This window comes from Sceloporus occidentalis, unplaced genomic scaffold (genome assembly GCF_023333645.1).
Source record: "Sceloporus occidentalis isolate IW3139 unplaced genomic scaffold, rSceOcc1.0.p SCAF_10, whole genome shotgun sequence".
In the NCBI taxonomy this organism is placed as follows: domain Eukaryota; kingdom Metazoa; phylum Chordata; class Lepidosauria; order Squamata; family Phrynosomatidae; genus Sceloporus; species Sceloporus occidentalis.
The window spans coordinates 22,839,625-22,866,208 of record NW_028316990.1 but is presented as its reverse complement, the minus strand read 5'-3'; the positions used below and the strand labels follow the sequence as shown (position 1 = coordinate 22,866,208).

The window sequence follows — 26,584 nt, the reverse complement described above, 5'->3', positions numbered from 1 at the left end:
GAAGGATGTCAGAAATGCAGCTGCAGAGGGGTTATAATTTTGGACGAGGAACCGTCAAGAAAGGTCCTAGTGCACTTATTTGAGAAGAATGGCATGCCAAAAGGAGGAAGAAAAAGAAAGGAGGAGGAAGAGGAGAGCACAGAGATGGCGCAGGCAAAGCAAGAGGCAGAGCACAGGTTTACTTTACCTTGATGGCCCTGGATTTCGGGGATCACCTTGTCTAAGACTGCTAATGCTTTTCTATGGTAATCTGCTTGGGCTTCTAATAACTGAGGATAGAACCCACATTTTAGAACAAAACATTAGCACGGGATGAACACACCACCACACAGGCAGAAGGCTAAAGCACATGAAATGTATGTCTGAGAAAAGCAGGGCTTGGAGGGAGGGGAATGCTTACCGAGACAAAATATCGGGCGTAGTCGCTTTCTTTGGAAATGAAGTTATACATGTCCGCAGCAAGTTGATCCTGTGACAATGTGGGAGAGGGTGGCAAAAAAAGAGAGCCAAGTGTCTAGTTGGTAAGAGCAACAAGGCCTGCAGAAGGCATTTCCACTTCTTCAAACAAAACCCAGTGACAACAAGGCTTTCCATGGTTCCACTGTGTGGAAGAGAGGAGCCTTTGGAAAGAAGAGCCTTATGGAGGTATTTTCTCCAGAAACACAGAGGAATTAAGGTTTTGGAGTGCAGATAAGACATCTAAGGTCTCCCTTCAAGACTGAAGGTTCCTCTTGTTCAGAATGGGTCTTTTTTGGACATTAAACAGTGGAGGATAGTCCTGTAGTCTATTTAAAATATGAAACAGCATTCTTGGAGGCTTCCAGAAAAGGCAATTCACTGGCAATTTTAGCCAGAAAAGGGTAAAAGTGTGTGTGCATTTGTGGAGTAAGAAACAGTAAAAACATCCATGTAGGACCACACTTTACCAACCCAATTCTATAGGCATCCAGCCCTTCTCCCTGAGTCTGGCACTCCTAACACCACACACCTTGCATTGCTCCACTTTATTTCCTGCTTCATCCATCTCCTCCTTCAGGGAGTCTATCTTAGATGGAAGCCCCTGGAAGTTAGTAGCGGAGGTTTTGTGGGCTTGGTTCCACCTGTAAGAAATGGAGCAAAATGATTCCCAGAGCACTTGAGGAAGGAGGTCCTTTGTGAATCATTATCTCTCCTGCTCCCCTTCCCACTGAAGCCGGACAGTCCTCCTGATGGAAGGGCTACCAATTCAGAGGGGAAAAAATCATTTCCCACATAGGCTTCTAAAGGAAAGATATGGGGTGGGAAGGTAGGATGTGCCCTGGCAACCAAAGAAGTAGCTGATCGGCCCCTGTGGGTCTGAATACACCCCTCGTTCTCCTAAACAGATCTCTTGGCACAGTTTTTTGTGATCTGTTTCCTCAACTCCTTACATATTTACATGCTGCTTTCAATGCAGTTAGTACATCAGTATTAACTGAAGGGTGGTCTCAAAGTCAGGGTGTTTGCTCCCAGACTTCGGAACTCCTTTCCCAGAGAGATCAGACTGGCATTCTCCCTATTCTTGTTCCACAGACAAGTGTTTCGACAGGCCTTTGATGAGTACACAAGGCCCATCCCACCTAAACAAACTGAAGGACTTTCAATTTGTTATTTTGTTGTACTGGTGTTTATTTCTTTAAAGGCTTGTGTTTTTAAAATGGTGTCATTATTTTTTGACCTTTGCATTTTGTGAATTGTAACTGCATTTTTTTAAAATCTGTTGTAAGGCGCCCTGAATCCCAAACTGGGGAAAAGGTGGAATATAAATACATGTAATAACGATAATGAGGAAGAGGAGGAATCAGAGGATTTGGGTTTTACCTGGCTCTTGCAGAGTCCCAGTCCAGCACCAACTTTGCAAGCTGCTTCCTCTGTTTTTGAATGTTGGGGATTTCTGTCTGAAAGCAGAAGCAACAGGAAGCTGACATTTGAAAACCTCTCATGCAGAAGAGTTATATTTATCGCAGGCACTCAGCAGCGTCTGCTAAACCTACTGCAGTGTCTTTGGAAAGAACCAGGCTGGCTCATGTCAGAGTCCTCCGAAGCAACCTACCTCTGTCAGTTGGTTCAGTGGCTCCAAGATGTCCTTTTCAACCTGCACTTCGTGGTGAGAGAGTTCCATTGCAAGCTTATTCTCTGCTTCGCCACAGGTCTCCAGCATTTTCCTTCAAAACAAAGATTTATTGGATATTAAGACAAAATCCAACATTCCAGATTGTGGCGATACCTTCATTCAACCAACACAAGAGAGCAAAACACATCATGCTTGTGTGATATATCTAGCTCCTTGTGATTGGCCTAATAAAGGTATCACCACAATATGGACTTTGCAACCAAGAAGCTACTTAGTCTCTCTAATGTTTCTAAGCATCCAAAAAACCCAAAACAAAAAACCCAAACCACAAGGGAGAGAGATGCCTCACTCTTTGGCTCTTGGGTCTATTTAAATTCACTCAGTGCAACCAATTTTTGCAGCATCCCCTACAATTTGGGATGTTTCTCATCATGAATACAGCTTCCTCCTCCACAGTGGCAGTATAATTTTGTGCTAACAGACAAGGGGAAATAACTACAGCAGCTTTAAAAAGTGCTGTAGCAGCTGCTCTCTTTTCAAATTATATTCAGCCAGGTGTGAAATTTGGCAATAAAATTTTGTTTAGATGGTAATAATATTGTTTAAATAATAAAAATATTATTTAACGATAGTGTTAGAAGATGCTAAAGATGCTGCAAACATACTGAAGTAACAGAACTATCTCAGTTGCTGAGGATTTATTGCAGTCTGATGGAAAAACGAAATCCAGATATGGAATCTGGGGAGATACACACATATCTAGAGCAAAACTGGAATGACACACATCTATATTCTGTAGGGCCACTTCCAGAACTCCAAATGGCAAGAAAACCCCAGAGACTGGGGTGGCAAGATGCCCCTCCATATCATCTTAACTAAGCAAAATGCAAGCCTATGATTAATATCTTCAATTTTTTTCCTCCTGTTTGGTTTGTAAAACCTTGCCTGATGAAGAAGCCAGTGAAGCTTCTAAAGCTTGCCACATATTTATTATGCATTTCGGTTAGCCAATAAATGTATCAAGGTTTGGTGGGTTTTTTAAACTGGATTTGCTAAACATCCATGGCTAGATGTTTTCGAGATTGGGGTGGGTGATGGGATAAGCAATTCTTACCCCAGTAATGTTTCGTCGCTTAGCTGCAGCGCACCTTCTTGCATATTCTGAGCAAAAGCTGTGAGTGGGAGTTTTTTCTGTAGAGTAAAACAGATGTGAATTAGATCAGGATATGGAACCCCATGTCACTCAGTGTTCGGTTCTTCTGGAGTCTAAGGAGTGTGGCCACTGGACCTGGGAATTTGCCAAATTCATCTCTGGGTGAAATTAAGCAAATGAGCTTTACGGAAGGGAAGGGGCAATTCAATGGCACAGGAGCACCTTTGACTGGAAATGAGTGGGTAAGAACCCAGGAAAGTGCCAGGACTCACATGTCTCTTTTCAGCATCCGTTCCATACTGCCCATGCAAACACACCACTAGCCGCTTGCAGGAATTGTGGCACACAGACCGCACGGTGTCAAGACGGCGCTCGATCTGGTCAGAGAACAATTTGGGAGAGAGGAAGAGAAGAGGAGATGGTTTGTGATGCTGAGAAGCCATTCTCCTTCTATGCTGTTTGCTGGGACTGACTACTGGGATTCTGTCCCTCACCTCTTGCGTTGAGCAAACCCACACCCCATCATTTATTCAATTCAGCCTGTTCTCTTTCTCCCTTCAGATAAAATTCAGGGGGGGGGAGTACTGCCTATCCAAACTCTTTACACTTTGCTTACTATCAGCTGCCTTCAAGGGGCTGAAAAGTTTAGATAATAGGAGTCTTCAGTGCAAAGAACATTAGATTCCTGCCTAGGAATGCTGGCAGGAGGAATAAGCCACTAGACAGTGGACCGCTCTTCTACACTAGCCAAAAACAAGTGATTCCAGATGGATGACTCCTGGCATTACAAAAACAAAAAGGCACTCCAAGACACTGTGGAGATGCTTTTCAGAAGACAAGGACACTCTTTCCCTGGAGATTTTGTACACAGAGGTTAAATGGCCTCCTATCCATGTACCGCATTGCAGTGGTATCACCAGGTTGGATTAGATGGCCCTTGGGAACCCTTCCAACTCTAAAGTTGTTTGATGCTGGATTCTGCTTTTGTAATAATAATGATGGAAGACTGGAAAACACGTCAGGGTTATGAGAGGACACTGTTATCAAGGTGTCTTGTAAAATTCCATGAATGAAGCAAAGTGAATGTGCGTGCGCACACATGCACACACATACACAACCTGGAAGCACCGCAAGTGACTGTAAAAATGTAGCTGCTTATAAGGCATATTTTATAAGCAGCAGCCCAGATTCTTTCTGTGAAAGATCTCTTAGTTCAAACGTCTGAGATTGCAGAGAAAGTCTGCCAAGTTCTGCTGGGAACCTCTGCAGACAAGAGCAAAAGAATGTGGTTTATCTCTGTTTTGATGAGTCACGAAGGTTAAAAGGAGGCCTTCTGGAATGGTTTCTGTTTGAACAAAACCGGCCAAAAAAGCATAACAAGTTTCAACTGTGGGAGGCATGTAAATAGATAGGAATCCTCCTGGGGATTTTAAAATGCAGCAGTGAAAGAGAAGAAGGAAAAAAGAAGAGGAGGAGGAGAGAGAAAGTATTTTATCATCACAGATCGCCAGACCAACTCTCAGTCCACCCATTCGAAGGCTACAAAATCTGCTACTCCTGATTCTCAATGCCATTTGCTTTTTAAAAACTGGATTTTGAAGAAGTTGCTCCCAGAGGAGCTCAAAAATGCTTTAGCTGCTGTATCTATGTTTAAGCAGCTACATTATCATACAATGTGACTTTAAGCGCAACTGCCAGAATCTTCCAATTAGCAGATCAGTTGTGATTACAACTGGATCCAAAGGGAAACGCTGGCCTTTGTTTTCTGTCCAAAGAGGCAGCTGTTGAGTAGACTGGAAAAAAGGAAAAGCTCTCCTCAGAAGGCTGAAATGTGATCCAAGTACTTCTTGGCCCAGATTTCCTTCTTCCTGGCCAAAAGGCATCTCTCAATTGCAGAAGGGGGAGAAAAAACCCCACACACAATTGGGAACATTTCAGGTCACCACCCAAGAAGCCTTTGACCTTTTCTCTGGATAATGCAGCTCATTCTTCCACACAACCTCCTCATATTTAGGGGACAAAAGGGGACTTAAAACCCCCCAAACGACGTGAATTGTATACTGTAGGCATAAAAATCAGGTCTAAATCCTCTAATGGCACCAGATACCATCTGATCTTAGAAGTTAAGCAGGATCAGTCCTGGTTAGTCCTTGGATGGAAGACAGCCAACGAATCCCAGATGCTATTTCAGAAGAACATAAGAGGAAGGGACTGGCAAAACCACCTGTATTTTATTTATTACTTTATTGATTGGATTTATATCACACCTTTCTCCCAAAGTGGGATTCCTAACCTAAGAAAATCCTGTGAAATTCATGGGGACACCATAGGTTGACTTCAAGATACGCACATACATAGGCATAAATTACAGAATTAGAACAAGGTGACAATTTTAATTTTTATGCATATGTTTTGGTACATGTGTCTGTATGCTTTTTGTTTCTGTTCACTGTTCTGTACACCTGTGGACAGGAAAACAGGACGTTCTGTACACCATGTGCTGGCAAACACAAGCATCAGCCCAGTGGATGTCTTGTGGTCCTAAACTGGCCAGAGGCCAACAGGAGTTGCTGCTCAACAGCCAGCTCTTTGTAATGCCATCTCTTCTGGATCTGTAATGGCAACTTTTCTGCCCAGCTCCCAAGGCCTTTCTCTCTCTTTGGCATGCGCAAAGCTCACCAGCAGATCTTGTTAAGCAATGCTGCATTTCATTGCATCTGGGACAAGATATGGAATGCTTCCTTCTGCCAGAGCAGTAGCTCTCTGTCTTTGGAAATGAAAACATTTAAAACCGGTAGCATTTCAAGGGAGAGAGATATATGTAGGCTGTATGGTGAAACACATGCAGTTTCACATAAAGAAGACTCTGCAGGGATGTACTTGGAGGGCTTCTGCTTAGCGACACAGAAAGGAGGATGAGTAAGCAATCCCATTTGGGGAGAAAAGGCCAAGCGTCTCTTAGTGCCTGGGAAAGCCACGGCTCTGACGAAGAAAAAGAAAGATGTGCCAACAGCTGGATAGAAGAATTTCTGGCTCCCCACCCCCAAATATTTTACAGGGTCACCAAGGCAACCAAATGGGATTGCCAAAATCATGCTTTGGAAAGAAAACTTCGCTGCTGATATTTACCCAGGCGCGCGGCCAGATCGCCTTCCTTCCCCCACCCTTCTGATTCAGAAGGACCATAACCCCCTTTTGCTCACATGAAGGAAAAATGGGATATAAAAGGAAATCAGGGGAAAGGAGATTTAGAAAGAAAGGGGGAGAAAACGGTGGTGGCTGAGGTCTGGAAAGTGCAACCATTAGGTCACTGGGCAGTGGCTCGTTTGGAGCTTCCTGACTTTGTCCTCCTGAAAAAATGGCTTCCCCCCATCTATTTTCTCAAAGGAACGGCCAAACTATTCATCCCATTAAACATTTTGCAAATAGAAGAGAACAAAGAATAAGCGGTATTTGCTTGCATTTATTTACTTCCCAGTCAGTGCCATTAGTGATTGTACCTGCATTTTACCCACAATTGTGTCCTGTTCTGAATGGGGCAGAAAGGGCAATGCTTCAGCCTCTTGTGCCCCATCCAAAACCATACTCCCAGGGGAACTGCCAAGCCCCTTGGGACCATTGCTATGAAGGAGGGGGAGGCAAACGGACAGTTCACTAGAAAGAGGGAGAGAAACTGGGGCAGCAGCACCAAAGGCTGGGTAAAGAGAAGATGCTTCCTGGTGAAGAGATGGGCATCTGTAATACCACCAACAGGAGCACTTGGGGGCAAAATCTGCTGAATTTTTTGGCAATATGAGTCAGAGACCAAAAGGTCAAGGGGGTGGTTGTGGTCAATGCTGAAAAAGAATGTATATACAGAATGTCTTGGTCTCAGGAAACATAATTTCCGGCCACCTGCAGGTTTCCTTCCTTTTATCTTCGCTTGGTTACCCAGATATGTTCCAAAAAAACAACAGATGCTCATTTATTCTGCCTATATGATTTGTAGCTTGCTCTCTTCATCTGGAAAAACATGGCAGGGACGAGTCTTGTTCCAACCTTGTCCATCACACCGTGACTCTCACCTCACCTTTGCAAAAGGTAATTCCCCAGTATTTGTTTCACTTTTGATTGCTCTCTCACATTTGCTTGCAGCTTGTGTGCATCCCAGTAGTCTGAAATTATACTGCAGCTTTTCTTAAAAACCCCAGGATAAATATAATAAATATAACAAATAAAACATAAAATCTCAGTAAACCAGCCTTTGATAGAAATGAAGATACAACATTAATTCATTCATTTTAAATACCTGCAGCAGATCATCACTGAGAACTTCTGTTTTCTCAGCTCTGTTGAAAGAGAGAGAGAAAAAGGCATTAAAATCATTTTGTGCGCTGAGCAAAGCTGGGCAGTACAAGTATACTTTTGATATGCAGAAGCAGTCTGTTTATCCAAACCAAACAACAAGATGAAAGAACAGTTCTTCACATGGTTCAAGTACCAGGCTTAACATCCACCCAGACGCATAAATCCATACAAGGTTTTCTACATTTTGGTTCTCAACAGGGGCAGATGCAAGAGAGGGCTAGGAAACTAAGGACATGATAGGAACCGTCCAATTAAAAAGATTGTATGTACAGCACTGTGTAAATTTACAGTGCTTTTTAAATAAAGGTTAATAATAATAATACTGAGACCCTTCGCCATGACTGCGTTGATACACATATATTTTCTATCTCTTATGCACCAGCATAGCCGGCACTTTGTTCAACATATCCAGTTTGTTCCAGACAAGATGTCCTGAAGTGACTTTTTTGACTCCCAGATTTTGGATGTTGGGAGACACAAGTTTCAGTCCTGGTAAAAATGGATAATATTCATGCCATAAGTGCCATTGAATGCTAAGGGAGGGTGAGGAGATGTAGCCTGGAAACACTGATGCCTACAGCAAATGTAGCAACCATGCCACTGGAAGGGCAGCATGCGGTGGGGTGCAACCCAAGCTAGGACCATGGAGATGTGAGTTCAAGCTAGGCACATCTTCGCACCCTGATCAACCTTGATGTGAATAGTTTAAAATAACTACCTAAATAAATCATGGACAGAGAAAGGTAGAGAAAAACATTATAAATAAAAATAAAAATAAATGAATAGAGTTAGGAGATGCAGATGAGAATTTTAGAAGGGTTAAGTGCAGTGACAGAAGGCAGGGGAAGGGATGGGACCTGCAGTACCTCATGGGAGTTGAGGCAGCATCAAAGCACTTCCTCATTACGCTGATGTGAAATTCTACCTGGCCGGAAGCAATTCTTGGCAGCAGATTTCCAAAAGCATTTCTCCATAAGCTTCTCAGGTGGCTGCCAGCCAGAGAGTTGTTTATTCACCGGGCCCCATAACCTCCCCTGGGAAAGAGGCGAGGAGCGAATGGTGCTGGTGCTCCTCCTGGTTTCCAGCCCCACTGCCATCCATCCCAGAAAGAAAGCAACCACATTGAGAAGGACCACCAGGCCCTAACCTTCAAGCTGCCTGGGTCCAAGATTCCCAACCATGTGCAACTGAGGCCTTCTAATACGGTCTGCATGCGCTCCTAGCTTATGCTGGCCCAGGGAAATGTCAACCTGCTTGGAAAAGTGACTTCTTTCCTTCCTCTGCCTTGCTAGAGATGTGGCCTCTGACACTAAGTGGATGACTTCCAGAGTCCTTGTCAGCATCACAGCCAAACATTAACAACTGCCCACTGACACAAAGGGATCAATTTATATTTAGTAGGTCACCCAAGCCAACAGTTCAACAACATTAAGAAAGGAAGCTTTCTCCATCATTCCCCCTAAATTATGCTGCTAAATTATGGCTGGGTAGTGGTGTTTGCCTTTGACTTGAATTTTTCCTCCTTTAGCAGAACGTGATCTGATTTGACATCCTCTTTTTGACCAAACAAAACCTTGAATTCTCGTAATTTGTGAACTTAAATACCTAATCAGGAAAGGCATAAAACACATTTAATAAGTTTTAAGTGTATCCAAACAACCTCAACACTTTAGAATTATTATTATTATTATTATTATTATTATTATTATTATTAACCTTTATTTATAAAGCACTGTAAATTTACACAGCGCTGTACATACAATCTTTTACTTAGACGGTTCCCTGCCCGCAGCTTACAATCTAAAAAGACAGGACACAAAAAGAGAAGGGAGAGGTGGAGGGGAAGGGGATGAGGGCCAGCAGTTCTTCTCTACCTCCGAGGCCTGGACCAAGGCAGATGGAATGGAAGAAGGGCTTGGGTTCTTAATGGATGGTCAAAAGGAGAAGGGAATGACAGTAGGGAAGGGGGAAAGTCCAGCTCATCTGCTCTCTCACATAGGCCTCTCTCCCCCTCAAGATGGTGGTCGGGAGGAGGGCTCTTTGTCTTTCAGGCAAGGCCTGTTGTAAAGCAAATGAACAAACAATTTGGTAGAATAAGACTGAAGCCCTGAGTGTGTTTTATTTAGAAATCTCACAGGAGTTCCATGGAGTTTTTGTCCTCCCCTAGGAAATGTGCTTAGGATTGCAATCTAAGGGACGATCCCAAAGGCACTTACATGAAATAAGTCTTAATCAAACCAAATGGCGTGTACCTGAGTAAAGATGTTCAAGAGGAGATCCCAGGTATCCTTCCATTGGGAATGATACAAGGTAATATTTTCTCCTTGCAAAGCACCACTACCTAGAAATGTTTTCCAATGTATCTGACTATATTATCAACATCATGAATTACAAAAACAGATGAGCTGTTCAAACTAAGGAAGTTTCTGACACAACATTTAACAATTAAGTGCAAAGCAACGGAGACAGTGTGCAACCACATTTATGTGTGGGCTAAAGCGAAAGAGGGAACCTCTGTACAGCCAGGAGCTCTTCCTCTAAATGTGATGTGGATTTTCATAGAAAAAGTGGAGATTTATCTGCTCAGCGGGTTACAAAAGGGACCAGCTGCTGAACTGGCAAGTGCTGGGAAAGCGGAGGGAGCAAAGCTACCAGAAACACAACGAATTTCTCTCATGCTGAGGCTGACTAGTAGGACTCCCGGTTGACTCACTGTTAACTCTTCCAATGAACCCCATTACACCAAGGACTCTGTCTGGATCGTTTCCAGTCCTTCCACACAGCCAGTTACAAACACGGCTTGTAAGTATGCGTCTAAACTGAGGCTATCATACTTTGGACACCATGAGATGACATGTCTCCTTGGAAAAGACAATTATGCTGGTAACAGTGGAAGGCAGCAGGAGAAAAAGAAGACCGCAATAAAGAGAAATGGGTTCAAGCAAGCAAGCCACAGCAGCTGTCCTGAGTTTGCAAGACATGTCTGAGGCTGCATCTGCACTGCAGAACTAATCTAGTTTTGAGACTGCTTTAACTGCCATAGCTCAATGCTATGGAATTCTAGGAATTGTAGTTTTGGAAGATATTTAGCCCTCACTGTCAGAGAACAGCTCTGGGGTCACAACAAACTACAAATCCCAGGCTTCCATAGGATGGAGCCACGGCAGTTAAAGCAGTGTCAAACTAGATTCGTTCTGCAGTGCGGATGCAGCATTATTCAGAGGGCCTCTTGTCAAAGCATCCACTCTGGTGGATCCACCGATTAAGCCAATGCTCACATGTTTCCAAATGCTTTTCTGCAAGAAGACTATTTTACAAACAAGATATCAAAACCATGTGTCAGCTTTTATATTACATAATCTTCCAGGAAAGATTCTTGAATGACTCCACTTTCAGCTAGAAAAAACCTTGCAGATTCCCAGATACCAGCTCTCCAATATTTGAGATGTTCTCAGCCTTGCCTATAACACAGTCCAGGATATAATAATTGGTTATCAGCCAGGGTTGGAAATCTGATGGGAGAAACATCGGATCATAAGGAAAAACAATTTCCTAGCTAGAAGGGACACCAAGTACTCGTCTGTGGCCTCCCATTGTGATTGTAGATAAGCTGAAAAAGTAGGCCAAGAAGTGCAGGGAGGATGGAAACAAACCGTCACTCATGGTCAACAAGGAAAGAAAAATACAACCTAAAGCTGGCTCAGGTTGGGAAAGGCCATGAACTAGACCAGGGCACCCATTAGAGCCCCAGTGACTCAGTCCCATTGTCAAACTGGACACAGAAACGTTGACTCAGAGGTTCAATCAAGGAAAACTTAGGGTCAGGGACTACAGAGGTGATGGAAGGTAGGGAAATCTGTATTCTTTCCCCACCACATTTTATTACTCTAACATCCCTAAACATAAGCACACTAACCATATCCAAAATCTCTCATTTCAGTACATGCTCTTTCATACACCTACAATCAGACAAACAAAAACATCAAATGTAAAGTTACTATCAGTACCACCTCCTAAATTCTAATTCATCTGGTTTCTTATAGCCCCTGCTTAGCTCAATATTTTTGACTTCTGATTATCTTTTGATTTCAGTCTCAAACAGTATTACATCCATTAAGCTCAGCATTCAATGCCACATTTTGTTTTCCCTTTCCCGTACGCTACAAAATTCTAAAAGAGGGGCCCATTCTTTTTCAACGAAGCCCATGTCCTTATTATTGAATCTAGTTGTTAATTTATCAGGCTCGCACATATCTGCTGGAAGGTAGGGAGATCTGTATTCTAGGAGCAGCAAACCGTGCAAATCTACATTCACGGCGTTCCCTGCTTTGGGTTTTCTTCAGCAAGAAAAGCATGAGGATTTCTGTCTCGGAAAAGTAAGTTTTCCAGGGAGCTGTGAGAGGACAGAGGCTGCATTACCAATACATCCTGCTGACTTTCCATCGCACAATGGCTGGACTGGATGCCAGGACACAGAAAGGGGGGACAGCGGAAAAAAATCTGCAGCTTTGCGCTGAAGCCAAGACAAAAAGGTTCCATTAAACTCAAGGGCCAGTTTCCCCTCAGCAAACTTACAGATCTCTTACAAAGTGGTGCGCTTTGGAAAACAGGAGGGCTTTGCACTTACTGGTTAAAATGACACCACCATTAAAGGCAGGGGTTGGGGGATGTTAAATCTGTGCTTACAATAATGTGGTGCCAGTTTTTCTGACATCTGGATTTTGCCTCCTGTAATGATGGGTCTCTCACAGCTATCTGCATCTCTCCGAATCACCAAGACAAGACGATGGGACTTTAATCCCTCTCCAGACTGCTCTGAGTTGCCCCAGATGGCTCAGTATTTAACAGAATCATAGACATCCAATACAACATATATTTTTAATTTATTTTGCTTCAAAGCAATGTTATTTGAAGAATCCTTTAGGAACCTTACAGTCACAGAACAATACTAAACACTTTTAAAAAACAAACAAACCTAATGTAAAATTGTGGCGGAAAAACAACACCTCAAATCTATCACTGTTTCTCCCATCAGCATTTTTAATTGTGTTGTGTGCTTTGACATTTGTTGGTGTGCAATTTAAAAAAACAAATACTCTGAACTGTCATCTAGAAACTAACTGGGAGCAAAAGAAACTCTTTCAAGACTGGAAATGCAAGGTTAACCGCGGCAAATCCTGGTCAAACAGGTCTGGCTGCCCTGTTATTGAACTAGTTGAGATTTTCCAGCATTTGTCAAAGGCATCTCTATGCAGAATGAACGGTAGTTGTTCACAAAATATAGTGAAGGTTAGCCAGACAAATCTCTTCTTGCTAGGAGGGGAAGCAGCTGGCACAGCAAGTGAGCAAAAGATGCCAGATGACACAGGAACCCTGTGAACCTTGATCACCAAAACTGGACTGAGAAGCACCGACAAATGACAAACTGGATCTTTAAAGGTCACTATGACCAAATCAATTGTCCCTGTTATCTTTACTGGCAGTCTCCAAAAGCACTCTACTGGCTCCTGAGGTCCCTTAGAGACACCCAGCACCTCAATGGGTCAGAGAAATATGGGGCGAAAAGGTGGGTTGTCCTCAGGATATCAACCCCTGGCCCCCAACTCATGGAAAGTTCAATTTGTAATATGGACAGTACATTGCCCCTCAAAAGGTCTATCTCCATGACTTGGTGCTGAGCTTGGTGCTTTGGGGTTAGATTTCTACAGAGGAAAGAATAAAAGGCACTTTCATACACATATGAGCAAACTGTTGCCTCCAATATGTTATTGTATTGAAACCCCTGTCATTCTGCATCACCGTTTATACTGTTTAAGGCTGTTGGGAGCTGCAGTCCAACATCATCCAGAGGTCTGCAAGCTGCCTGCACCTAAGATCAAGTGCTTTCTAGCTCCATAGTCAGGACAATGCACAACCTCTAGAATTATTTGCATTCTCTGCAATTGCTGCATCTGAAGAGAAAAAGCAGAAGTAAGAGAGAAATCTGGTCAGTCTGTCACCACTCTTATTTAGAAAAAGTGATTCCACTCTGCTGGGGACAGAAGAGTCCAGAGGGCTGTTGTGTGACTCTACGGTTTTCCACATAATCCCAGGGGCTCTTGCCTTCATAGGTGATGTCTCACTTTCCCACATTTGCTATGTATTTTCATCTATTTTTCACATTTATATTTGCACTCTACTTCCCAGCCTGCCAGATGTTTGTCTTCCTTACTGTTGGAGAAGTTCAGCTTTTGCAAAGTTATCTTTTAAAAGACCCCAAAGAATTTGGCAACGATGAAAGAGAGAGATATGGAGGGACAGGGCCAGACTAGCCTTGCATGCAATCAGCTGTCAAGACAAACTGCTGGGATGGAGCCGTCCTCCTTCCTTGGCCTCTTCTGTCTGAAACGGGGCCCCACCAAGGTTGGAGAGTAACTGCAGCCAGAAAAATTCCACTTTGCTTCAGCTGGCTCCTCTGACCAGTCCCAGCATCTGCGTCACTGGGAGCTCCTCTCTGTTTTAACACTGCTTAGCAACAGGATACACACAAGAGCACCAGCAATGTGTCCGCCCCATAGAGTTACGACAGGAAAGTGAGTCCATGCATCCAAGTGCTCAGAGCCAGAGAGCAGCCCTGCCGGAGTTAAAATCTCTCACAGTGAAAGGCTGAGCTCCAAGAAATAATCCCGTTAAAGCCACCCAGCCACATAATGCCATTTTAATTCCACCAGCAGCTGCAAACATCCTTGGCAGCAGGCGGCTCATTAACACTGCAGTCCTTGCATGTATTTTGTACCCAAAAATTGCCATGTTATTTAATGCTTTAATGATATATCATTTAGCACTTTGCAAATTTCTCTCATCAAAGAAGGTTGCCTTTACTGCAACATGGAAGTCAGAAAAGAGAGAAGGAGCCATCCATGGCCACCAATAGATTGCATTACAATTCACGGGGCACCTTCACTGTATGTGTCACTTTAGAGAACAACATGAGGCAGGTTCTCAGTCCAGAAAGGTTATAATCTAAACTCTGTGGCAAAACATATAGTTAAGTGGGACCTGAACTAGAGATTTCCCAGTTCTTTTCGTGGCTTTTTCGAGCTATGGGGCCGAGTTCTGGAAGAATTTATCCCTGAAGTTTCGCCTGCATCTGTGGCTGGCATCTTCAGAAACCTTTGACTTCACATTCCCCAGGTCATTCAAGCCTCCTGCTATTTATCTTGTTGGATGCAAAGGAGAGGAGTAAAAGTACTTCAATAAAATAAAAATAAACCTTGCCTCTTAAAAGCTAGGCACCTCTGGACAGTGCCTTATCACATAAACATCTGGGTAACTGCTTTCACTGACGATCACAGAACCCAGGGATTCCCTTTGTTGAATGAGACAGAGTCGCCACACAGCCTAAAATTTGTTTCTACCTGGGACCAGTTAAACTCCAGGAAACTCACAGGTGAAACTTAAGGGAGATAACCATCTCACCTTCCCACTCACCCCTAGAATCTTTCTTTAATTGCACGTAAAATGCAGCACACTGGGCATAACTTGTAAAACCTGCCCGGACAAATAGCCTATTTGTGGGTGAAGAAATACTTCACAGTATAACTGAATTATCCTTCCAGAATTCATGCACAGCTATCCAGCCTCACAAATCCTACCCGCGTGCCGCTGTCCTTTTTCCTGCTCAATCCTATGTTCCCTTGGCAGATGAAGTCATTCCTATTTTTAAATTCTAGCTGCCTATCTGAGCTGGTATGGCAGGTACTGCTCCTAAAAAAGTCACATTCAGGTCGGTCGAATGATGGATGTGTTGTGGTTTCAATGGTACTCACAAAGGTAAGCCTGAGTGCAGGGAACCATCTAATTAAAAGATCGTATGTACAGTGCTGTGTAAATTTACAGCGCTATATAAATAAAGCTTGATAATAATAATAGTAATAATAATAATTCCAGGCTACACGCACAGTCAGGATTACACACCGTTTTTAAACAAACAAACAAGCACTTTGTGCCAGGACTAGGTTTTTGGGATTAGGATTCTATCAGGACCTGGTTGCCTCAACTAGCCCACTAAGCGATTCTGGAATAGGGTGGGATTCATGCAGCCCTCCAGATGATGTTGGAACAAGAAGTCCCAGTAGCCAATGGCTGGGAATGCTGGGAGTAGCCAAACAACCCGTCTCCTGCCACTTTAGAAAGATATACAGTCAGCCCTCCATATCCATGGATTCAACCATTCATGGCTTGAAAATACCCCCCCCCCAAACATCCCATGAAGAATATTTGTGGAAAGCAAGATATTTTTGTTGGCTTGATGAGTTTATGAAGTGCAGTACTGTTCGTCCTTGCCTTACGCGGGGGATCTGTTCCGGATCCCGCCGCGTAAGGCGAATTCCGCCTATGCTCGAGCCCCATTGGAAACAATGGGGCTCATGCGCGGCGGTGCGAGTGCGCGTGGGGCGCAACGGGCGCACACGCCCATTCAATTGAATGGGACGTGCCACCCCTTCTGCCCCGTGCACACCCCGCGGCTTGAGCGCGTATGCTCAAGGCCGCGTATGGCGTGCCCGCGTAAGGCGCGGACGCGCTGTATTATGCAAAATCCCATTCCCAATATTTGAGCTTCTTCTATGAGGGAAACATTGGAGGCAGTTACTTCTTCATACTGTAGTGTGCTGAGAAGTCTGAAAAGGAAGTGATGCAACAAAAAGTCCATTTCAGTCATTCTTAATGACACACAAACAGTTGCTTCTTATTTATGGTTCCACCCTTTGCACCTACATGAAACTACTGCGGGATGCAGAGCAACACGGATTCTTATGACTAGGAACGCTGACTCTAAGCCAATTACAGACTGTAATGGTTACCAGGAAGATGATTACTAAATGGAAGGAAGGAAGGAAAGGTCAAGGAGATGGGTCACTTTGCCAGACCTGACTTGCCAGTCCCTTGGGCCCCTGTGTCAAACCTAGATACAGTAATTGCATGAACTACTCTGCTGTGAGATGAACAAAGGTGGTATCAACATTTCTTTTTCAACAGAAAGGAGCTTTTCTTAAGAGGATCATTCATTCAGTTGTAAGAGATACTGGGTTGAATCTTTGCCCTGCTGAAGTGCACAGAATCCCCTGGTTTATTGGAAGCAATGAAAAGGAATGGGAATGACAATGACCAAGTAAAAATGGTAAACCTGGCTTAGCCCCACATTCTATATTTATTATTTATCGGTGATGGTAGCATAATTTTTATGACAAAAAGGATTAAGTTAGTTGTACACAGTTCCTGCTAAAATCAATGGGACTTTAATCAAACCATGACTGTTGATTTCAAAGGGAACTGAATCCACCTAACTCAAGTTGCAAGAAGGCACACAAGTCCCACTGAACTCCCATGGATCTGACTTCTAAGTACACAGCCATATGATGGGAGACAGACTCAATGCAATCAACCATACCTGTTCAAACTGAATTCAGAATTTTACAGTTAGCAGAAAATCATAGCCAAAACTCCTCTGCCCCCAAAACTGGATGGTTGATATTGTTTTTTAAAAATGATTTTTTACCCATCTTACTATGTGTAAATGCACACTCCTGCTTCCTAATGCTTCCCACACCTTCGTCTCCAGAGGTATTTTGTTTAATTGTTGAGCTGAAACGCATTGCCTTGTGGGTGTGCACACGCACATGTACAGGTGCTTTGGGCACTTTACCCTGCCCTGACCAAGAATGTGCCAACCTGAAAGCCTGGGTTTCAGTATTTCATTGGCCAGCACCTAGTCCACACTGAGGTTATGGTGTCCCACTTCCTCCACATTCCTCATGATCGCAGGGCTAATCCTGGGCTTTTCCTGGTGTTTGGCTCGGATTACAACACCAGTGGGATGCCAAATCACTCTTCTGTAAAAGCACAAGCTGAACTCATTCGACGGCTAGCCGTGAGGAGGCAGGTCAGCGTCTGCAAGCAAAAGGGGAGTCACTGGTAAGCAATGAGACAGACTAAACAACTTTGTTTGCTGGAAATCTACTGAAGGAAGCAGCATGGCACCGAACACACCCAACCTTTGAACTTTTCCAACCTACGGTGCACAATTCTCCAAGTAACCTAAAATAACCAGGGTGACACCACCCAAGATGCTTTTTCACAAACAACCGTGGGAGTTGCCAAGCACAGAATTGGGAGGCTCTGTCTTCAAAACACTTCACAAGCTCAGTTATCATCACAACGGTGCTGCAAGGTGGGCTCATACTAGGCCCCTATGGAAAATGGGAAGGTCAGAGATATAACAACGACAAGTAGCCATCGGCTACTGAAGAAATATACATCAGGAAGTACTAAAGGTCATATATAAGCATGCCTAGGATAGGCCAAATACGCAAAGAAGCAGTTTTGGATACAGCTGAAGGAGAGGAACAACTGGTCAAAGATTTAGTTTATTCTATGCAACAGTTGAAACCTCAGGCATTTCCATGACAAAACACTCCCAAGGCTTTAAACAATAGATTGTTCTGAAATTATTTCTGTATTGTAAGATCCTGAATGCCTTAGTTGAAAAAAGCTTGGGTGAGGAACAAGAGTTCCAGACTGCATGAAACCCAAGCTCAGCAGTTTCTGCTGGAAGCAAATTCAAAACATTCCTGAACTTCAGCCTAGGGAAGATTAATGAAGATATTAACTTCAATTTCCACCTGCCTTGCAGAAGATTTTAGGAAGATACACTCATTAATTTAAAGCTTGTTCAATGGCAACTCCTGTTGAAAGGCAGAAGATCACACGCAGTACAAGCTTGAAAAAAGAGGCAGTTAAAATGTAACAAAGGGATCCATCCAGCTGCAGAAATCTTTTCTTTCCTGAACGCACAGAAAAGGAAGCATTGTCTTGAATTAAATGCAGCAACCTACAATGGCAGATTGTAGGAAAAACAAGTAAGAACAATGCCTGGCACACTAAGTAAGGCCTCTTTGCATATTACTGACAGAATCATGATGGTAAATGAAACACCAAGCAGCTTGCTCAACCCAGGTCAAGCAACATCCAAGCATTCACACATGTGTCCGTACATCCAGAGATGCCTCTACTGCAAGTGGCAGATGAAAAATGTAGCTGCTTCCTCATACTTTCGTTTCGGCATCATGGAATTTGAAGCATTTTTACGTCATTTCCCCTTCTTCTACAGTCACACCCAAAAGTGACATCGCATCGTATATATTTTGGAATATGAGCCCCCAAAAGGCCCATTTTTTAACCTTTTAGGGGGAATAGTAACATGGCAATGGGACCCAAACCAGCACATTTGGGGGATGGCTTAGTTGATGGTTGTTTGTTTGTTTTGGAAAACAGGGGGTCAGTGGTTCTTCTAGCTTCTCCAGAAATGGACCAAGCTCTTGTCTTTTGCCACTAAATTCAGAGAAGGGGATGGTTCCTTTTTGGATACGATTTGTGGTGTAGTGGTTTGAGCCTTGCACTATGACTGGAGACCAGGGTTCGAATCCCAATTCGACCATGTAAACCCACTGGGTGACCCTGGGTAAACCACACACTCTCAGCCTCAAAAGATGACAATGGTAAACCTCCTCTGAAGATACTTGCCAAGGAAATCCCATGATACATTCACCTTCAGGTCGCTGTAAGTCGGAAACAACTTGAAGGCACACAACAACAACAACAAACAACTTACACCACCTATGGATAAGCTGACCCAGGGTTTTTGGGCCAATGTTTAGACTGACATTTCTAGACTTATACATGAATACAGTCTGCCCTCCATAGCCACAGATGCTTTGTCCATGGATTCAACCATCCATGGCTTAAAAATATTCCAAAAAGATATAAATTCCAAAAAGCAAAGCCTGACTTTGCTCTTTTATATAAGGGACACCATTTCTGTATGCCATTGTATTTAATGGATTTTGTCATCCACAGAAGAGTCCTGGAACCAGATACCAAGGGCCCTCTTAACATGGAGAGCGGAAGCGAGCTTTGGTCTCTATTTAAAAAACACAAACACAGTCAGAGTTAAAGCCTGGAAAAACCATAACATCTCCCAATTATTATTATGCTGTCAGCTTCAAAGCATGCCAGGCAACACCCTTTTACCTCATCTTCCACACAAAATTACCCAAGTGGTGCCACCTTCCTGTAATTCTAGACATCATTTCTGTCATCCTGGAGAATATGTCACACGACCAAATCGCTTGCCAAATTCCTGGGATCCCTCCCTCCACCTTTTCACAGCTCTGCAACATCTTCTCCTGGCCTTGGTGCTTCTGTGGAGGTATATATTACTGGATACTAAGTGCTACTGCAAAACAGCCAGCTTCCTACACAGTTAGTTCTCTGGCATCAACCCAGGAGACCCTCGCTGCGCTTCCAACACCAAAAGGTCACTGCAATCCCAGCCCTAGATCTGCAGGACTCTTTTCTCCAAAATCACTGCCATGGCAGATTTCGGAAGGGCTGGATTTTAAATTTAAGAGATTAATGTGAGAAATGAGATTGGCTGTAATAATAGATGCAAGTTTATATTAAGGAAGTCACACAAATAAAGTTAGTAAGTTAATTATATGACAACAGGTGAAATGTTAAGCAATTATAGATAGGTAATGTTACACATATACATATATTTAGGGAAAACAAACTTCCTGGTATGATAATATATGCAAATAAAGTTAGGAATAAAAGGATTGTACTGTAGATTATCTGTAACGAAAGAGGAATGGGGAAGGTATAGACAAGAAATCAGCAATTATGGCCTGTTACAGACAGCCAAAATAAAGCTGCTTTGAGTCACTTTGGTGGTATGGTATTTCAATGATGCATGAGTCCTAAGAGTCTGGAAGCTTCACCAAAGCTGCACTCCAGTCCTTAGGACTGGAGCGTGGCTTTGGTGCGGCCTTTGGACTCTTAGGACGCATGTATCATTGAAATACCATACCTCCAAAGTGACTCGAAGCAGCTTTATTTTGGCTGTCTGTAACAGGCCCATGTGACTTATTCTATGATAGAAAAGGTGTATATATGATTCCCAAGAAAGAAAAGTTGCTTTTAACCACTGTATTTTATTGCATATTTTTAATAAATAAATAAGAAATGCTGGATTTAATACACAAACACAAGCATAAATCACTCTGGCTTACAAACAGAGCTGTGGTAGATGTTTACAATTTATCTTCTCAAAACAAATTTTACATGCATCACTCTTTTAAAAGAGCAATGGTATTCAACCTGAGCCTAAGGATGCTGCTGTCTACACAATTAAGTATGTTCAAACTTCAAATGAATGAATTTGGGAATATCCACTTCGCACATCATTGTTCTGGCCTCTTTTTGCATAATCATATTTTGGGTAAAAGGGAATTGGGTCAGCAAGTTTCCATAAATGAAGAGATCTTAAGAAATGACATTTCTCTAAGGGTTATCATGGAAACCTTGAAGAGGAAAGCAGCAAGGATCGAGCATGCTTGCTTCCAAATCTGCACGGGGGACATGCACACGCACTTTTAGGTGAACATCGGTTCTTCTGAGGAAGAGACATTAACTTTGTTATCTAGCAGGAGGAATGCACTTGGATAGCTCTGGCTAAGTACACTCTCAGAGTGCCTGCCATAAATTAAACCAATAAGCAGAAGATCCAGTGGGACTGTAGCAAAGGTCCCGGACCCACCCTAGCCACACACACGGCTGCAGCCAAAGGTCACCTTCAGTCCTGCATGTGCCGCTCACCCGCCCATATCCACCAACATCTCAAGAGAGTTTTCCACAAGGTCCTTCCAAAGGAAAACACTGTGCACCGTGTTCTAAAGATGAAAGGCATGAAAGTTATCTGGAAAGCAAACTACAACCATTGGCTCTAGGCTGGTCTTATCTTAATAGGCGGTGTAGCTATAGAGTGAGCCGGTGTGGCGGAGTGGTTTAAATGTTGGAGTAAGACTCTGGAGACCAGGGTTCGATTCCGGGCATGGCTATGAAACCTACTGGGGGACCTTGGGCAAATCACACTCTCTCAGCCTCAGAGGAAGGCAATGGCAAACCCCCTCTGAACAAATCTTGCCAAGAAAACTCCATGATATGACAGCCTTAGGTCAGAAATTACTTGAAGGCGCACAACGGCAACAAAAGTAGCTATAGAGCAGTGGAATAGCACAACAACAGAGGCAGGGTCTTCCCGCCCTTAACAGAGTAAAATATGCTTCTGTATATTATAATTGTTGTTTTTGATGTTGTTTGTTTGTTTGTCCTTAATGTCAGTTGATTAATAATAAAGAGTATTATTAAAAAAAATAGAGTAAAATATGGGCCAGGAAGGTCCTGCGTCAAATCAATTGACCCAAGTTCCGGCAAAGACACCTTCAAAGGCTCAGTCCCTTCATCTGTACGGTTGTTGTATGTTATGAGAGCCGGAGAAAATATCTAGTGTTTTCATGAGAAACGTTTTGTTCAGAGGGGGTTTGCCTTTGCCTTCCTCTGAGGCTTCGAGAGTGAGACTTGCTCAAAGTCTTCCAGTGGGTTTCCACCTCTGAGTAGGGATTTAAACTCTGGCCTCCAGGAATCCTAGTCCAACACACTAACTAGATTGCAGATTTAGATTGTACATTGTAGGCAGGCTTTTATTTCATAGAATCATAGAGTTGGAAGAGACCGAAAGGGCCCTGATCCAGTCCAACCCCATTCTGCCATGCAGGAAATCTAAATCAAAGCATCCCCAACAGATGGCCATCTAGCCTCTATTTAAAGACCTCCAAGGAAGGAGATTCCACTATAATCTCTGAGGGAGGAGTGTATTCCTCTGTCGAAGAGCCCTTACTCTCAGGAAGTTCCTCCTAATGTTGAGCTGGAATCTCTTTTCCTGGAGCTTGCATCCATTGCTCCAGGTCCTGGTCTCTGGAGCAGCAGAAAACAAGCTTGCTCCCTCCTCAATATGACATCCCTTCAAGTATTTAAACAGGGCTATCATATCATCTCTTAATCTTCTTTTCTCCAGGCTAAACTTTCACCATTTTAGTTGCTCTCCTTTGGACACGCTCCAGTTTCTCAATGTCCTTTTTTAATTGTGGTGCCCAGAACTGGACACAATATTCCAGGTGGGGCCTGACCAGAGCAGAATAGAGTGTAACTAGTACTTCTCTTGATCTAGACACTTTACTTTTATTGATGCAGCCTAAAATTGCATTCGTCTTTTTAGCTGCCGCATCGCACTGTTGACTCATGTTCAACTTGTGGTCCACTTGGACTCCTAGATCCCTTTCACAAATATTACTCTTGTTCAGCCAGGTGTCCCCCATAATCCTATATCCGTGCATTTTGGTTTTCCTCCCTAAGTGCAGTATCTTACATTTCTCCGTGTTGAATTTCATTTTGTTAGCTTTGGCCCAGCTTTCTAGTCTATTCAGGTCATTTTGAATCTTGATCCTGTCCTCTGGAGTATTAGCTATTCCTCCTAATTAGGTGTCATCTGCAAATTTGATAAGTATGCTCCCAATTCTGTCATCCAAGTCATTGAGAAAGATGTTGAATAGCCCTGGGCCCAGGACAGAGCCCCACTGGACACCCCTCTGGTCACTTCTCTCCAGGATGAAAAGGAGCCATTGCTGAGCACCCTTTGGGTTCGGACGGTCAACCAATCACAAATCCATGTAACAGTTGCCTTGTCTAGCCCACATTTTACAAGCTTGTTTGCAAGAATGTCACGGGGAACTTTGTCAAAGGCCTCACTGAAATCAAGATATGCTATATCCTGATTTCCATTTTGGATTGTTTTTCTCTGTAAAGCGCTGTGTAAAGCTTGTGGCACTCTATAAACAAATGTAATATTAATAATAATAATAACAACAACTACACAATGCTGGCTCTCGCTGACCTGTTAAAGGTAACAATATCAACTATCACTATGTTTTAGAACCATATGTGTAGTTTTTGAATACTGTAACCTGCTTTATGTTTGCAGATTAACCCTCTCGCTGATGACCCAATGCTGACAAAGTAAAATAACAGCACTGAATCTACAGTAAATGATAGCCTGTGTTTATTATTTTGAAGCATTTAGATTGCTTTGTTTGAATTGTCACATTCCAAGCTGGACAAGAGGCCCATAAGACAAACTTGAGAGTTTCTTTGAGAGGCAGGCCACTTGGTTCATGGCAGGAACAAAATCTGATTTGACAACTTCCCTTTTTGTGGCTTGTTGCCTTTGCCACAGGGCTACCAAGACAGGGACAAATCAAAGCATCACAAGCCAACACTTCTCTTCCTTCCCCCAGTTTAGGATCTGGTTACCTAACAATTTATCAGCTCTGCGATCTGTGATGTTGGAAGGAGGAACAAATCACAGACTCTAGAGGAAACAAAATGGAGAAGAAAAACCAAGTGATCCACAGTACAAAACACCAGCACTTCAGGAACTATACTAACTCACTTTATCAGAGCATTGATTTTGTCATTTCAGGCAGGCAAGTATTTTCAGAAATGACTTGTTACGCAAAAGAGCTGGTTTATGAAATTAAAGGGTGAAACCAAAATCACCCAGCATTGCAAGCGGACGGGATCCAATATACTGAACCTCTTTTGAGGAGCCAAGGATAAAGGTGAAGGGTGTCTTTAGGCTCCAGTGCTACCTATAGATGCTAAGATGGCATTGGTGACAGAAAACTACCTTCTGCCAGCCTTAATGATTCTGCCAAACCCTGAAAAGGAAGACGCAGCCTCAGTCATACATGCATTGCCTGCATCCCAGCTCGACTTCTGCAATGAATCTCTACCGGAAGCTGCCTTTAAAAACCACTAATGGCTGACTGCAACTGAAAACTGCCTTGGAGAGATTTCATCTGAAAAAGCAGAATGTAGATGCATTAGACGCACAAATGCCCTCGCTGCAATTTATTTTGTTTTTATCACAGCCACCCATCTTCCAGATCCACTTCAGACCAACGGTGTTATCAGTTTTGGAAAGAACAAGTTGGACGGTTCATCAGCAAACGCATTGACCTTTCCAGAAGGCATTTTCTCTTTACAGGCTTGCAATGTCGCAGGCAGGGATCAAGCTGTTCAGAGACGCTTTGTGAAGCGAATGTTTGCTGATAACAGAAAGCAAGGCCTGTTACAGACGGCCAAAATAAAGCTGCTTTGGGTCTCTTTGGAGGTATGCTATTTAAACGATGCATGGGTCCTAAGAGTCCGGAGGTCGCGCCAAAGCCACACTCCATTCCTAAGCACTGGAGTGCGGCTTTGGTGCAGCTTCCAGATTCTTAGGATGCATGCATTGTTTAAACAGCATACCTCCAAAGAGACCCGAAGCAGCTTTATTTTGGCAGTCTGTAACAGGCCTCAGTTTTTATTGCTAATGCTTTCTGAACCATCGTCACCCAGAGGATGAAAACAGGTAACAAAATCCACACTCAACATCGCGACATTCTGGTTAGGATGCCTTAACTGCCCCCATTACATAGGAAGACATAGGAAGACTCTTAGATTGTACGCCATGCGCAGGTTTACTTGTATCTATTTTATTGTGTGTATGTACAGCGCTGTGCAAATCTACACTGCTATATGAATAAAGCATAATAATAATAATAATAATAATAATAAGGCTCAAGACCCCGAATCCAACCCAAACTCCGGTCATACAAGGCCAACCCAAAGACAGTGTTAAATCAGAGCTGCAAAAAATACGTCGCTTGATGCAAGGTCCATTGCAATGAAGCCAAGCCTCACTGAGCCTTCTCTGCCAGAGAAGAGCCCTGCTGCCACAATAAACTACAACCTCGCCCTGGTTCTCTGCCAGGGGATGCTGGGAATTGTAGTTTACTGTTATTCTCTGGCAGAAAAGGCTCAATAGCATCTCACAAAACTAGACTTCTGCTCAGGGAAGCGTTCCCAGGCATTGTGCGGTTGTTTATCCCATTGCTATCAGACATTTGATTTGACATTTGATCTTCTGAATTTGTGGCTCGCTTGTCTTTCTCGAGTCCTATCTTAATAATAATAATAATATTAATAATAACAATGATAATTGTTATTCTCTCTGCGGATCGAGGCGGGATTTCAGCAACCAAACAATTCCATATAAAACACAATTGTTAAAACAACGACATTGCTATTAATTCACTAAAACCTTGTATAATAATAATATTAATAGTTATTTATACCCTGCCTCTCTACAAAAGCAATCAGGGCGGCTTACAAGGTTAAAATAATAATAATAATAATAATAATAATAAAATAATAATATGTTTTATTGAACCATTCTCTGTATTGCTATGTGTTTTATTTGTATTATCCTGTCATTTCTTGGATTCTACGCCAGAGGCAGGTTTACTCTTCTATATTTGTTGTTTTTATGTACAGCGCTATATAAATAATAACAATAATAATAATAAACCCACCCCTTAAGATACAATTATTCAGCGTGGAATTAAAAACATAAGACAGACATAAAAAGCATTGCACTGAAGAAAGAGCAGGCCTATGGCATTCTGGGAGCTGGAGTATGCCCCACAACAAACTCCAACTCCCAGAATGCCATAGCAAAGAGCCAGCCATCAAGTCAAAGCCCCTCCTTTTGGGGTCTCCATGGCAACGCTCACCTCCCCACCGTCTGGTTGGCCAGCTGCTTCATGCGGTTGAACTGCTTCTTCATGATGGCGGCGGCGAAGGAGGCGGATGAAGGGTCGCTCCTTCTCCTCGTCCTCCTTCTTCGTCTCTCTCCTCCGCCGCCGCCGGCCGCCGCCTCCCTCGCCCTCAGGCCCGGCTCCACCGGAAGCGCAAACGTCGCCGCCTCCTTCGGCCCTCTCGTCTCCCCCTTCTCCTCCGTCACTTCCGTTGCGCATGCGCCCAAGCCGCTTCACTCTCTGATGACGTCACTATTCCGCGCCGACCGCGGAGCTGTCAAAAGCGACCGACCGTGTCGCAACTGCGCACGCGCAGTGGCCTTTTTTCCACACATTCCTCTTCCTCGCAAACTTTGCATCCCTTTGATTGGGTCCTCCTTGAAAAGTGACATCTCTCTCGACCAATAGGAAGAGTCG

The 26,584-nt window shown here is 43.3% G+C and overlaps 1 protein-coding gene across 4 annotated transcripts in view; it reads right to left on the bottom strand.

The window, feature by feature from the left end:
* The window catches only part of ARHGAP17 (Rho GTPase activating protein 17), a 45,013-nt gene extending 18,660 nt beyond the window's left edge, over positions 1–26,353 (bottom strand). For all 4 annotated transcript variants that reach the window (XM_089477011.1, XM_089477012.1, XM_089477014.1 and 1 more), the window contains exons 1-9: positions 26,144–26,353; positions 7,534–7,573; positions 3,518–3,622; positions 3,207–3,283; positions 2,072–2,183; positions 1,840–1,916; positions 989–1,100; positions 401–469; positions 188–269 (exon numbers count right to left, since the gene is read on the bottom strand). In XM_089477011.1, the coding sequence (XP_089333137.1) occupies positions 188–269; positions 401–469; positions 989–1,100; positions 1,840–1,916; positions 2,072–2,183; positions 3,207–3,283; positions 3,518–3,622; positions 7,534–7,573; positions 26,144–26,196 (727 nt within the window). In that variant the 5' untranslated portion in view covers positions 26,197–26,353. The remainder of the gene's footprint in view (positions 1–187; positions 270–400; positions 470–988; positions 1,101–1,839; positions 1,917–2,071; positions 2,184–3,206; positions 3,284–3,517; positions 3,623–7,533; positions 7,574–26,143) is intronic.
* Positions 26,354–26,584: the final 231 nt, after the last annotated feature.